General features: G+C 38.2%; 3 protein-coding genes across 3 annotated transcripts in view; 2 read left to right on the top strand and 1 right to left on the bottom strand.

Moving 5' to 3' along the window:
• The first annotated feature begins 122 nt into the window (after positions 1 to 122).
• Positions 123 to 13,944, top strand: LOC108549840 (probable phospholipid-transporting ATPase IF). The gene is made up of 20 exons (XM_017903402.1): positions 123 to 255; positions 7,025 to 7,129; positions 7,206 to 7,460; positions 7,843 to 7,995; positions 8,101 to 8,399; positions 8,492 to 8,706; positions 9,291 to 9,577; positions 9,653 to 9,832; positions 9,939 to 10,086; positions 10,156 to 10,298; positions 10,377 to 10,616; positions 10,695 to 10,837; positions 10,917 to 11,076; positions 11,138 to 11,446; positions 11,512 to 11,698; positions 11,786 to 11,931; positions 12,002 to 12,105; positions 12,192 to 12,402; positions 12,479 to 12,577; positions 13,885 to 13,944. The coding sequence occupies exons 1-19, from the start codon at positions 253 to 255 to the stop codon at positions 12,539 to 12,541; spliced, it is 3,351 nt and encodes a 1,116-aa protein (XP_017758891.1). The 5' UTR covers positions 123 to 252; the 3' UTR covers positions 12,542 to 12,577; positions 13,885 to 13,944.
• Positions 966 to 6,259, bottom strand: LOC108549838 (2-oxoglutarate dehydrogenase, mitochondrial). Its single transcript, XM_017903400.1, has 15 exons — positions 5,774 to 6,259; positions 5,557 to 5,666; positions 4,891 to 5,172; positions 4,603 to 4,813; positions 4,354 to 4,531; positions 4,175 to 4,290; positions 3,971 to 4,110; positions 3,743 to 3,888; positions 3,492 to 3,681; positions 3,184 to 3,405; positions 2,658 to 2,934; positions 2,497 to 2,582; positions 1,950 to 2,270; positions 1,582 to 1,866; positions 966 to 1,514 (listed from the first exon to the last, which is right to left on the bottom strand). Exons 1-15 carry the CDS (start codon positions 6,195 to 6,197, stop codon positions 1,314 to 1,316), a joined length of 3,189 nt encoding a protein of 1,062 aa, XP_017758889.1. The 5' UTR covers positions 6,198 to 6,259; the 3' UTR covers positions 966 to 1,313.
• Positions 13,728 to 15,160, top strand: part of LOC108549839 (uncharacterized) — a 3,952-nt gene continuing 2,519 nt past the window's right edge. Inside the window, exons 1-3 of the mRNA XM_017903401.1 lie at positions 13,728 to 14,083; positions 14,797 to 14,950; positions 15,023 to 15,070. Of these exons, the coding sequence (XP_017758890.1) occupies positions 14,799 to 14,950; positions 15,023 to 15,070 (200 nt within the window). The 5' untranslated portion in view covers positions 13,728 to 14,083; positions 14,797 to 14,798. The remainder of the gene's footprint in view (positions 14,084 to 14,796; positions 14,951 to 15,022; positions 15,071 to 15,160) is intronic.

Consider the following 15,160-nt stretch of genomic DNA (forward strand, 5'->3'; position numbering starts at 1 on the left):
ATTGTTAATATTTTTGAAGTACATCGTGTATCGACGCAAGTATTTTCTATTGATTAAATAAATTTCGTGTTAAGGATTTCATAGTAATTTATAAACGATTCACGAAAGCAAATTATTATATCCTGTGTGATTTGGATGATAGTGAGTGGATGATGACAGTAGGTGAAACAAATAAATAAAGAAAATACTCGATTCAACTAAAAAAGGAGAAGATTTACAGCAACAGCATCGGTTCCTAAGCCCGCATTTATAATGGTAAGCATTTTTCTACCTTCATATTATCTACCAAGCATTTTATAAATCCAAGTATGCAAAATGTCAAGAAATTCGATCCGATATGCAAACTCGTAAATTCCCCTGCCGAATAATCATGTTTCTTATCGATATTTTACGTGATCCAATCGTATACAAAACAAGTAGACTCTAATCCAAGACTATTTCAGTGTTAGATTCTATTCTGTTTATGAAAGATATGAAATATTTACAATAAAAATGTATGTAACGTTACTTGCGGCAGAATACTGAAGGTCACCCACGTTTAATTGCATCTTGTTAAAAGCCATGAAACGGAAGGTTATGTGAATTGATTACACTTCGAGTTCCTTAATGCATTCTACGCGTCAAAAAAATCTGTTTCAATGTTATTTCAAATGGACTATTAATCGCAGCTTAGCGCCGATTTATTTATCTATATATATCAAACAGAGCAAACGTCAGTCATCTTATATAAAATACCAGAACAATTACAATAAATTGTCTATATTTATTCGGTATAAAAGTAAGAGATTCGTGTACACAATATCACATTACAAATTACCACGGACAATGAGATTTTCTCATTCAAAAATATTACAAGCACATAAAAAGGATAACAACGATTGACCTAGATGCAGTATGCACGTGTAGGCTGTGCTGATCATTAGCACTATTTACCTAGAGACTTCTCAAGTTCAGTTATACTCGGCTACTCGTATAGTTGTCTGCCTCACCTGTGATATCTTGGCAATCGTGAACCAGAACAATCACACGGTGAAAAGAAAGTATGATGTGGAATCATCTTGACGGGTGGATTTGTTCGTGTTACAAGAAGACGCGCTATAAGTACTTGTGCCTTTTGGTGAGTGTAAACCAGCATCTGTTTCGTAAAGACGAGATGAAAAGTGGTCGAAGGCGAAGATCAAGGATAAATTCATTACGTGATCGAGTGTTTGCTCATTCATTCGCACTGCTATCCAGCCATCTCAGACATTTCCTATTATATTTTTAGGCTGCCGCGACCAGTATATGTATCTTCTGTTTGACGTTCGATTAACTCAATCCAATTTCATAGCGGTTGCCATATACTCGTTGTACTCGTTCATGTGAATAACTTTGCTGCCAGTTGCTGGAGCTGACGAAGGTGATCTACCAACGTATTGTATATCTTCCAAACGCTTTCCTAAGGCTAACGCTATCCTGTCCCTCACGTATGTGTATGCTCCTTGATTTTTGTGCTCTTCTTGCAACCACATCACCTGAAAACATGTATCGCGTAGCTATATTTCAAACTGTCTTGGAAAAATAGCCCAGGTCGATCTTCACCTTAGCATTCGGGTACTTGAACATTTCCTCCGCGAGAAGGTGATATGGAAATGGACAGTATTGTTCAATACGAATAATCGCTATTTTATCTTCCAATTTCTTCCCTTGTCGTTCAGAGACTAAATCGTAATAAATCTTTCCGCTACAAAGCAACACCTTTTGTATGATACCTGGTTTAACTAAAGGATCCGGAAGAATGGGCCTAAAGAAGGTACCGGGTTCCATTTCTTTAAAAGACGATAAGGCCATTGGATGACGCAGCAAAGATTTGGGAGTCATAATAACCTGGTCGAAAGGATAAGCTGTCGTACCTGATTTTCACTGAACAGTAGAGACAATAGATTTAGACGGATTAAGGTATGACTAACCAACGGTTTCCGGAAGGGCATGTGAATCTGACGGCGGAGGGCGTGGAAAAGGTTCCCTGGTGTCGTTAAGTTGCAGACGATCCAATTTATTTCGAATAATTGCCGTGTCATAATTTGCTCCGGTGTTTCGCCAGGAGGTGCACCTGGTTCCGTTCCCGGAATATGGGTGTAATCATCGTCACAAAGCTCGAGAAATCTCTCGATCCTCGCGGACGAATGTTCAGGTCCCTGACCCTCTAGTCCGTGTGGCAACAGGAGAACTAATCCTATCTGTCTACCCCATTTCGATTGTCCGGAGCACAAAAGAGTATCTATAGTGACCTGAACGGATATAATTTATCAAGTCTCGTTACTAATATTCACGTTCGTATAAAAGCTTCCAATATATTACAGTATTAACAAACATCTGCGATAACTATAAATAAAACTAATTTTAAATGTCGATTTTACGATATTAGAGATTATATCGAATCCTTGTACCGTTATAATTAAATTACAATATTGCGTGACAATGATGCCCGAAATGATTAACTGGAATTACATGTACCTGACACGTGTTAGCAAAATCGCCAAACTGGCCTTCCCAGATCGTCAGAGTGTTATGATTATAAGCGGAGTATCCTAATTCGAATCCTATAATCATGATCGATAACAATTTATCGGTTTCTTATCGCGAACAAAATTTTCTTCTGCCGAAAGTGGACTCACCGCAAACGCCGTATTCGGACAACGAAGAATTGGTGACAGTGTACAACGCTTGCCCTGGGAACACGTCATGCAGAATATTTTTGAACGTTTTATCTCTGCTCTGATCGTGAATAATGTGAATACGATGAGAGAAGGTGCCCCGTTCGACATCTTCGCCGGATAATCTCACATGGTGACCTTCTTTCAGTAAACTGAGAAATGCTAAGCATTCACCCATCGCCCAGTCTGCCTGTCGAGATTCCATCAACTGTGCTCTCTTATCCATTACTCTTAAAACCTGCAGAAATACATTAAATCGTTCCTTTCCTCGTTATTTCGCTGGTTCGAGACTCTCAAAATCGTCCTATCTCTCCAGGAAAATTGATGAAACCTTCGCCGATCACGTCCATCGAGGGCACTCTGATACGATATCAGCGCGTCCCCTTTGGAGAAAATCAATCGAAACGTTTAATATGTTGAAACACGGAAACACACTTCCGAAAGAGTACACCGCACCCTACAGTTTATTGGCACAATCATCGCATACCTGACTATGGGCTTCGATATCTTTCGGAGGAGTTGATATGGCTTTGCAAATCGCCTGAATGGTTTCTATGTCTATGCCTGTAGGTGGTATTTTATTCTGTGGGCTTTGATTCGCGAAGAAATCGGTCCATGGTACATCGTGCCAATCGCTCAATTGCATCGAGTCTATAGTTTTCGCCTTTTCAAACTCAGATTCGCAATAGGCCCAATATTTGTCGATCTCCTGTAAATAAGTAAGAATTTGCAGAGGAAGAACAACTGGATACTTGGCAATTCGAAATAGCTGTCACATTTCAATGTTTTCTTTACTTCTTTAGCATATGCTTCGGTTATCACGCCTTCCTTCAACAGTTTTTCGCTATAAATAGCGAGTACATTCGGATGCTGCTTTATCCGTTTGTACATTAGAGGTTGCGTGAGCATCGGCTCATCCAATTCGTTATGTCCGAATCTTCGATATCCGACGATGTCTACGACAACGTCGTTGTGAAACTCCGCTCTGCAATATTAATTTATGATCGACAGAATAATCATCCCCATAGTTACAGATAAAAGGTTACCTATAGTCCCCGGTAACTTTGCTACAATAGGTTACTAAGTCGGGATCGTCTGCGTGTATATGGAATATGGGAGCATTTACAACACGTGCTACATCCGTGCAATGCTCACTGGATCGGGAATACCTGGGATCGGTCGTGAAACCGATCTAAAGTTCATCGACATCGTTAGAACAATTGATTATTCATTAACGAAACAAGTTTGTAGATTAAATTAAAGTGTATTATTACTTGGTTGTTTATCACAAGATGGATGACACCACCAGTCGTGTAATTTGGTAAATTGGTCAAATGCATAGTTTCGTAACAAACACCTTGGCCCGAGAATGCTGCATCACCGTGAACCAAAATAGCCACCGATCTTTTGCCCACTGACATAAATAAATTTTTGAAGTTGATTCTTTTCATTAACAGATTCGCGATTTACATACGTACACTTCGCATCGTTCTTTTCTACTTGCTCAGCTCGCACACGGCCAACTACGACAGGGTCGATCGCCTCCAAATGAGAAGGATTGGCCATCATAGCGACGAGAATCTTTTTCTTGGTTCTACAAATCACCTCAGCTGAATTATGTTATAGTTTCGTCAACTTCGACAATTTGACTTTTCACCTTTCCAACATTCTCTCCGCGTGCGTCCCTAAATGATACTTCACGTCACCGGAGCCAAAACCTTCCAGAGGAATCGGGTGGAATTGGGTAAGGAGCTGATGCAGTGGTTTCGAGCAAATGTTGATCAAGGTGTTCAATCGACCCCGATGAGCCATTCCTATCACAGCAGTTTCTACTCCTACATAGACCCCTTGCTGTATTATACTTCTCTCCTGATAAGGATTAGATTAATATGTTTATAGCCTTTACCATGTTCCGCGCATGTTTCCAAGCACTCTATCATCGATGGTATGAAAGACTCGCAACCCTCCAAACCAAACCTCTTTTCAGTTGGGAACTTCCGTGCCAGAAAGCCCTCGAACGTCACTGCTCTCATAATATTCAACCAAATGTGTTTCCTGTGCTCGGCTGGCAAATCCCAAGCGCCAGGAACTTCAAACTTGTCTCTCAACCAATCTAACTGGAAAAGATTTGACAAAATAATTCCTTACGTGATACCTTGACAACTGTTTCTTTATATTTTCTCAATTAACCTACCGTAATAAGATCATGGATGTAAGTGTACTCGAGGCCCAAATGTCCGCAATAGACTTGGTTCAACCTAATCAGTATCTCGCGCAAAGGAAGACTCCGTCTGGGTCCACCGATCACGGTGAATCGTGCAAGAGGAAATTCCTTGTTCATATCAGCCTCTGTCATTCCTTTCAAGTGTTCTCGCACCACGATCGCTGGAGGTAAGTTAGGGGTGCCTTGAAGCTTACGCGATTCTGGATTCTGTATGCCCAGTGGGTCGGTATCGGCTATCAAATGGCCACGTGCCTTGAATCAATAAAGTCGGATAGTTTCTGATTATCTATTAGAATAAATGTACCAAAGAGATGCATTCTTAAGGCGAACTTAAACTTCACGATTTGGCGTGAACATTATCTTCGTCTGCATTTCATTCAAAGTAGAGACAGTGGACACAAAATAGAATTGATCGAATGGAATAGTTGAATAACAAATTAACAGTCCGTCAGGCAACTCGCTGATTCGCTATTCTGTGTCAAAATATGTCGATATTTCGCAAACCAGTGAAATAAATTCGATCATCGAACTGACGAAATCCAGCTATTATTTTTCGTATTTGCCGTAATTGAGTGATTCACAATGCAACGCGCAGAAGTGTGCATTCACCTTTAAGCCGTAATTTATGACAGATACCTGATAAGCCCGAATGGTGGCATTGATATCGAGAGCCCCACTTATAAAGCTTTCACCTTGCATGTCTCCGTCCGATTTCGATCTTGAACTTTGTTGAGGAAATCCAGGTGCTATACAGAAGGAAAACACTGACGTATTCTTTTACGATACGTGTATTTTTTGTCAGATAAACGTATTGCAATATTATAAACGCCTCGAAGTTTATAAAAAGACCTACCTGAGTGTCGTACACCAGTTAGATTCCCGGGTACCACGTTTGACGACGATTCAACGCGAACAACCGATTGTTTGGTGGATGGATTGGTGGATGGATTGGTCAATTCTGGTGGATTATCAGCGTAAATTAACTTGAAATAGGAATCCCATGATGCGTTCACGGACTTTGGGTTCTTCTTCCACATTTGGTACATGTGATCCAAGTATTGACTGTTGGTCATATTCAATACGAAGTCGTACTTGTTGTCCTTACGACCACCTTTCTCATCGTTATGTTTGAAACGAGCGACATATTTGTGCGGGTCGGATGTCGTGGATGGGAAGCTTTTGAATAATTGTACTTTCTCATTGCGATACTTGGACGAGCGATATATATACGAGATGAGAGATCGAATACTACGATATGACTGTGAATTCGTGTACATGTCCCATGCGAGATCGAGAAACGGGAACCGGGTGAATTTACGCGACCACTCTCGAAATTTCGGAATTGTTAGCCAAATCTACTGAATTTCATTTGTACCGGGAGTCATGTCATCGTGACACCTGACTGTTTCGACGTTTGCACCTTCGACCAGCTTCGGTCAATATTCTGTAGCTTCTCGTACGAAGTTGCTCGCTTCTCGAGACTGATATTTGATACTTTGCTTCTTGTCGGGGTAGCTTGAAAGATAAAAGTGCCACAACACCGTCGGTTGTGTTCAATATTAGCTATACAAATGTCCCCCCAGAGTATCGGATCATCGAAATTAATTTATCCAAATTTTTCAAAGATTTATTCCTCGTAACGATCACACGAGGGGAAAAAAAGAATGAAATAATCGAATCGATTATCATAGGGGTAACTTCTCTCGCATTTCACGTTACAGCCTCGATATGGCGTCAAACTTCTGCCAATTCACCACTTCACGCGGAAATGTTTGAAACAGAGATCGGTAATTTGACATTATAGAACAAAGTGGAATGAAATAATGAGATGATGCACCATGTTACTCAACCCATAGATGATTTAATTAACCTACCTTACATAGACATACAACTCGATATAGAATCGTTTAGCAAAAGAGTATTGCAGTTTATTCGCAGAAAATGGTTTAAATCGAAGAAATGGTTGCGCGTGCCAGTGTTCCTAAGAACCCCCTATACTTTTTCCCATGTGGTACTATTTGTGCAAGCAAGTCACAACATACTCTTCAACGATTCGCCTTATTATTCTTCGCAATGGATTTAATTACGGAATATCTTTGTATAGGGTAGTGCGACATCGATATACACGGATCATAGGATTATAACTATCAGTCCGAGTAACGACCCGAAGCAAACAATTTTTCCAAACAATCGTATCGTCTCTCAAAAAGTGAGTATCGCGAGTTAATTAGCGGCAAACATGTTTCTCTATAGGATGATTCATCTCCGGACTGTTTCGTTTACAGTACACAATATGGAACTTCATACCGAAGAATCTCTTTGAGCAATTCAGACGGATTGCAAATTTCTATTTTCTCGTAATGACGATAATATCTCTGTTGATATCATCTCCGATTTCACCGTTAACCAGCATTCTACCGCTAAGTTTCGTCATATTGGTAACCGCCTGTAAGCAGGGCTACGAGGATTACCTTCGTTACATAGCCGACCAACGAGTAAACCGAACACTCGTCACAGTTATTCGCAACAAGTGTATACAGGTGAGTGCAGTTGCTTATCGAAAAGCACAATTGCTTTGAATCGGCGTAATAGTTTCGTAATACTTATCCGGTTACTCCTGGAACTTAAACGTGAAATAAAACTTACGGTTTGTACAATAGAGCATATTATAGTTTACACTGATAAGCCATCAAAGACACAAAAAGTATATATATAACATTTCAAGTTTCTCGTTCTTTGTGCTATCGCGTTTATCGTGTGACAGAAACCTCGACGATAAAGAAGGTAACAGAGTAACGTCATAGTCGAGGTAACGTGGATAAAATGGAAGATGAACATGAGTTGGGAGACATTACCTGCGATTTAATATAACTTATGTCATTACCGTATTTCCCAATTCTTTATTTTATTTTATATTTTTAGAGCATCCACTGCCAACAAGTAGTAGTCGGAGACTTGGTGAAGGTCTGTCGGGAGCAAGACATTCCTTGTGATCTCTTGCTTCTTTTCAGCACTGAAGATTCCGAACGTTGCTACGTCACCACGTCCAATCTCGATGGCGAAACCAACTTAAAGGTAACTCTATCTTAATCGAATAGCAAGCGATAAGTTTTAATAACTTCGTAACCGAATTTTAAGTTCATCGCGTTGATGATAGCTATTAAGTCGTTGCTTGTTTAGAGCGTGATGATTCCAAAGATAGCCTCAAAAATGACCATGCCACAAATAGCATCCATGGAGGCAACTGTAACCTGCCAGCATCCTTCGTCCGATCTCTACAGCTTCCATGGAAAACTGGAAATCAATAAAGAGAACAATGAAATAAAGAGTGGACACTTGACGATTAACAATTTGTTGCTACGTGGGTCCAGATTGAAAGACACGGATCACATTATCGGCTGTGCGATATACACAGGTCACGACACAAAGTTGTCTCTCAATTCCAAGATCAGGAGCAACAAGTTCTCCACGGCTGAAAAGTAATTGCATCAATGTACAGAGTTCGCGTGAAATGGAAATTGGTATTTTATTCCCAAATTCAAAGGTTATCCTAGTCTGCGTTTATTTGCAGATCCATTAATAAACATATCGCTACGTTCGTAGTGCTATTGATAGTCGAGGTGCTGGAATCATGTATGATGAAAATCATAATGGAGGAAACAACGCACTGGAAATCGTACCTTGGCGACAGTACTGATGTTACTTTTTTCTCGCTGGTTACCGACTTCCTGAGCTTCACCGTCCTGTACAATTACATCGTGCCCATATCATTGTACGTGACCATAGGTAAAAATCATTTTCTTCGTCTCTATTTCGTCCCACAAAAATGTCTGTCCCTCAATACCGAATCACCATTGCTCGAAATAGCAATTTTACCGATTAAAGTTTACATGGCTCATCTTAACCTATTAGGCACTACGCGCCATTATAGTGGCTTTCGCGGATGTCTCTTCTCTGAACGACGCGCCACTATAGTGGCTCACTCTAGTAGCTCACTCACTCACCGCTTGAATTAAATAATCGCCTTCATATGCATTGTTTCACACTTCTTTTTTCTTCACATTGATTTCATATCATACCCAATTGTATTATTAATTATTAAAGTGAATTGTTAAAGTTAAAGTATGTGTAATATATTTAAAAAGAAAGTCTCAACTTAATCATCAAATACTTCATTCCAATGTACTCGCGTAGAGAACGGCATTATCCGTCACACATTGCAGTGCTGTATAGTTTATACGTAGTTCGAGTCAGACTCTGCCATCCAGAGAAATACCCTCATGCAGAATTCAGCCGTGCCTAAAAGATTGACACGACCATGATTCAAATAAGAACATCTGACAAGCTCTGATAACTTCTTCTCGTTACAGAATTACAAAAATTCCTCAGTTCGTTTTTCTTCAATTGGGACATCGACATGTACGACGAAGCCACGGATCAACCAGCATTAGCCAACACGTCGGATTTGAACGAAGAACTTGGCCAAGTGGAATACTTGTTCGCGGACAAGACTGGCACGCTCACCGAAAATCTCATGGTGTTTCGACGTTGCTCGATCAATGGGAAATCCTATATGGAGAAAGATTGCGATGGATCGCTATATCTCTTGCCTCCTAGCGGGAACGAGAACGAGGCTGTCAAATTAACGACCTGGAAGGTATTACCGCATTTCTGAGCAAACCTACCGATTTCTTAAAGCCGGCATTCGATAAATTTTTCGACTGAATTTCAGCCAGAAATTTGGCATTTTATGATAAGCATTGCCCTGTGTCATTCGGTTCAAATCTCACCACCGAGTCAAACACCGATAATCACCGCGAGACGCAAAGAATTTCGAGAAAGCTTCAAACAAAAGAAGGTGATTCAAGTGAACAGTTCTCTGCTAATGCATCCGGACTTGCCAGAGTATCAGGTAAACAAATTTATCTTCTCTGTAAATATAACGACTGACGGTGGATTTATGCGTCGAATCGTAATAACGTAACATTTGGAACTTTTAAAAATATCGGATCACTTAGGCAACATCGGCAGACGAGAAGGCTTTGGTCGAGGCCTCTGCCAGGTGTGGAATCATCTTCCAAAGAAGCACCAGCGACGTTATTGACTTAAAAATTGACAATAAAATTTTGACTTACGACAAGCTCGAAGTCTTAGAATTTACATCCGGTTAGTACTCGAAGGATCGTAGAACCTCTAATGTATATATCCCAAAAAGCATCAAATTTTCGTCCACAGAACGCAAGAGGATGTCGGTAATAGTGAAAGATTCGGCTGGAGATTTTTGGCTATATTGCAAAGGGGCGGATTCAGCTATGTTTCCACTAATGGTCTCGGGGAAAATTAACGAAACTATTACTCACGTTGCTGATTTCTCTATGGTTGGTCGACTAGACTACCGAAAATTTCATCGTCTCCTCTGTTTACTTCCCCGTTAAAATAAACGCCTTTCCTTTTAGAGGGGTTTTCGAACTTTGGTTATCGGGTATAAAAAGATGAATCAGAGGGAATACGAACAACTGGTACAGAAAGTGGAACATGCCAGACAGATAATTGGAATCGAACGAGCAATATATATGGAACGAGCTTACAACGCGATGGAAAGCGGTCTCACTTTACTAGGTGTGACCGCCGTCGAGGATCGTCTTCAAGAAGGTGTGCCAGAAACGCTCGAATCCTTACATGTGGCTGGAATTAAAGTTAGTAACATTAATACAGAGAATGAAATGAAACGGAGCAAGTTTCTTTTAGCATTTCGTACTTCTACCTTCGTTTAGATATGGGTGTTGACTGGTGACAAAGCGGAAACCGCAGAAAATATAGCATTTCTCTGTGGCCAGTTCAAGAATGGTACCGAGGTACTGAGAATATTAGAAGCAATCGTGGAGGCAACTTGTCTTCTCAAACTTACAGATTTTGAGTAGGTACAACTTAGCTGTTTCTCGTGTAACCGTTCAAACTTTGATCCATACTATTATCCTATTTCCATATGATTTCAGGCGAAGAATGAAGCTCGAACCTCATAAACAGTATGGATTGCTGATCGATGGATGTAGCATCACAGTTGCATTGAAAAACCATGCAGAACAGTTCAGATCAATCGCAATGGCCTGTAATGCAGTCGTCTGCTGCAGACTGACGCCGTTACAGAAGAGCGAAGTAAGTTTCTCATAGAATAAAACCAAACGTGTTTCTCTGTTATTTTCCTTCAATTTTACAGATCATAAATTTGATAAAAAGATCTATGTATCGACCGCACACTGCTGCCATTGGTGACGGAGGAAACGATGTTTCGATGATACAAGAAGCGCACGTCGGAATCGGGATAATGGGCAAGGAAGGTCGACAAGCAACCATGTGCTCCGATTTTGCGATAGCCAAATTTAAATTCTTAAAAAAGGTTTTGCTAGTACATGGTCACTGGTATTACATGAGAGTTAGCATATTAACGCAATATTTTTTTTACAAGAATTTTATTTTCATCACGCCGCAACTACTGTTCAACGTGTATTGTGGCTTCTCCGCACAGGTAGAGACAAATTTATCATTACGTTATATTCTCGTAACAAGCTAGTTTAGCTCGTCTATTTGCAGGCATTTTACGACGCCTTATTCCTAATGCTTTTCAATGTATTATTTACGTCTTTACCAATATTGACGTATGGACTATTCGAACAAAATTACACTGCTGATGAACTCTTAAATAAACCATACTTATACAAATTACATCGACATAACTATTTATTATCTAGATGGCAATTCCTTTTATGGACTGCTCTAGGTAAAAAATTAATTATTCATTAGTATTGAAAATACTAAATACTACAAACTGAGTATTTCACGAAATAAATATGATATATTCTTTCAGCGCTTTGGCATACTCTCACCATATATTTTATGTCCCACTTGTACATATCCATCAATCCTGTTACTTTGTATAATAACACACCGGTCGACCAATGGACATTTAGTACATTTGTCTTTCATTTAGTTACATTAGTGGCCAACCTACAGGTATGTTAAACAAGATACTTCAATTTCAAAATGCCTTTTACACGATATTCTTTTTTCTCCCATCTTTTAGGTACTATTTCGTAGTTCCTACTGGACATTGCCACTGGTATTAACAGTATTATTGTCAGAATTAACGTTCATTATATTTACTTTTATTTATTCATTCATGCACAAGTAAGGAAAAATATTTTCAACTTCATAATTTCAATAGACCTTACACTTTGTTGCATAACTCTGACATATTTTTTTCTATTTTACAGAAGATACGACGGCGATATGTTAAGAGTATTTGACATATCGATATTGTCGCTCACATTTTGGTTTCTGACCATCATCATCGTTATCGTTTGCCTAATTCCGGACTGTTTAGTCGTTATATACAACAATGATAGGCCCATGCGTATAATGAGGAGGAACGAAGAACCGCCGCAATGCATTGACAGCAACAACGAGAACGATAACGTGAGAAATGTATTTATTCTGTGTCATGTATTCAGATAAGCTATTGTTGCTAAACTTACGATAACCAACACGTTTCCATTTGCAGACGCAACGCTTTTTTAACATGATCCCATGGAAGCACAGTTTTAAACCACGGAAAGCCGAATGAGGTGCAATCGCATCGGACAACTTCAATTCTAATCAAGTTAGTAAAGTGTTCTTCATATAGCATGGAATGTAGATCGTTTATTAATTTATCATTCATTCATCGGGAAGAGTATATAGATTGGTTTATTATTATACTCCTACCGGGTGGTAACGAGCAAGTGTCTATTCGTAAAAATACTTTACGCGTGATCCATAGCTTTTATCTGAAAGAACAAAATGGTCGTTGCAACTCGGTGAAGGTAGTAATATGATTTCGAGATCTATTTATAATATGTAGATAACGTAATCGCATTAGGCGTAGAATAATATAGAAATAACACATTTGACCTGATAATAAATGTAAATCGTGTTTTAACAATTTACATGTGTCGTTTTGGACTAATCTAAGTGATTGAGAAATTGTATTCTTAAACTGCCTAATAATGTACTAGAAACGATTCTTTAATTATCTTCAATATTATAATTTACTTAACGCAATGCTTACGCCATTGCAGAATTCAGAGTGTATTATACCGTTAGAAGATATTGTAAATATCATTTTGTATATCATTAGTCTTAGAAATGATCGATTATATGTTAATGTACAATCTAATGGTAGAGTTGCTTTTGTACTTTGTGACTGAAATACGTGCATTTTATTTTTTACTCTTTAAGCGACGGAATTTTATAATAAAAATTTTCACCGATCCATGGAACATTTATTATAAATAATTTTATACAGAGAAAAAACCGATTAATTCTGCGAAGACTATGCACGCGATAAGTTTAAAGTTCAAGAAAATCAGTCAATGACCATGTCTAGCAAAGATAATGATGGACGTATCGTAAGACGATTAAATATTCGACTCACTCTTTATTTCTCTCTTTATCCTTGTTGTGCATTCATCGGTGCACGAAAAACAGTGTTAATGCAGTAACGACTATTTCAACGTGATTCGATCATCTTCGAATTGACGAAAATATATTAGAAAAATTTCTTCTTTCATTGCATCGTATTTTACTCGTTATGAGAAAAAAAATGTGTGAAAGGAACCGTAGGTCGGACTATATTTTTCCAATGTCAAGCAGTCTACTCGACAATGCATTGAGTGTGAAGTTTTAAAGATTAGCAAATTCAACACGGATTCTAACCTTGAAAGCATGCTCAAGAACAATTTTGCAGTTACCTTTTTTAACAGATTTTTACCAATCAGAAGGTGTAAACTTAATCTCTAATGATCATGATAATTAATTTTCACACGCTTGTATATGTGTATATCCAGGAATCAAAATAAATTCGAAGCATCTCGTGATAAGAACAGACAGAGCTGTCAGTCGTGCGCTTTATTCTTCTATTTTTAAGAGGAAGATGGAAGAAAAGGACTAGGAGTGGGGAATGACATAGCGTAGGCCTGGGTATAGTGACGTCGAAAGCAAGGGCGAGGGCAACACAACACATTCTTGGTGGCGTTCTTTCAGTACGGTTCACACGCTTGCATGTGACCAAAGCAACCATCCCCACCCTGATGGTCCATACGCAGCGGCAACTACCGTGGGATGTGAGGTACGGTCGGTGTCACTTCCCACTCCTAGTCCTTTTCTCCTATTTCCACATTCAAAGTAGGGGAATGTAACGCACGCCTGACAGCTCTGTACAGAAATATCATTAAGTATTCTATTTTCCACATTGCAATATTCCATAATTTAAAGTTATTTATTTAGTTATTGAATTGTTTGTTTCATGTATGCTTACGCTAATAGAAACTTGATAGACAAATTTTTCAGGGAAACTTCTCAACTATAAACTTTTTGTAGTAATTGATACATAAACTTATCTAAGAAAAAGGTTGAGTTTTCAGTCTTAATAATTTTAATAGTTTTCTTTGCCTGCAAGGAAAATATAAAAGTATGTAGTTTAAAAGCGTTGCATGATACAATTTTAAACAATTTTATTAAAAAACTTAAATTGTATATTGCTGCATTCATTTATTATTTTTGAACTTGTGTTTAAACTATTTTGTTCGACTACTATGTTGCTCTTTTAAACTTGAACTTTTGTACTTATATATTCTGTAATATTCTATTCTCAATATTTTTGTTAATGTTAATATGTGTTATTTAAGTTAATGTTTAACTTTAATGCTAATGATTAATGTTTATAATAAATTTTTATGCCTATACATAAATGATTTTGTTTAATAAATCTATCAAACCTACATTAAATCTTAAAGATATTTTAACATTTTTAGGAATTTTTCTATATATTTTACTTTTTAGGTATGATAAACAGAAGAAGAATGAAAATTATATCATGTTATTTTCAACGTCTCATAATAACAGCATTATTTGTATTATTGATGTTTTGTATTGTTCAAGTTTTTCGTTCAGAGTTCGGATTCAACAATAATGATTTGCCAAATCTAGATAAACTGTGAGCAATTGTGTAATTCTTTGTAATATAAAAATGTGGTATCTTTAATTGTGAAAATTTCTGTTATTTCAGAATACATATATCTCAATTAATTGAAGAATCTGAACAACCTGGTATTGGGTATATATAATTTTATTAGAAAAATTATATTTTAAATCAAAAGAAAGCAAAAAGATGTATATGACTTTAGGGAAAGTATTGTTGCTTGCA

This window comes from Eufriesea mexicana, unplaced genomic scaffold (assembly GCF_001483705.2).
Source record: "Eufriesea mexicana isolate 0111107269 unplaced genomic scaffold, ASM148370v2 scaffold2143, whole genome shotgun sequence".
NCBI classification, from domain to species: Eukaryota; Metazoa; Arthropoda; class Insecta; order Hymenoptera; family Apidae; genus Eufriesea; species Eufriesea mexicana.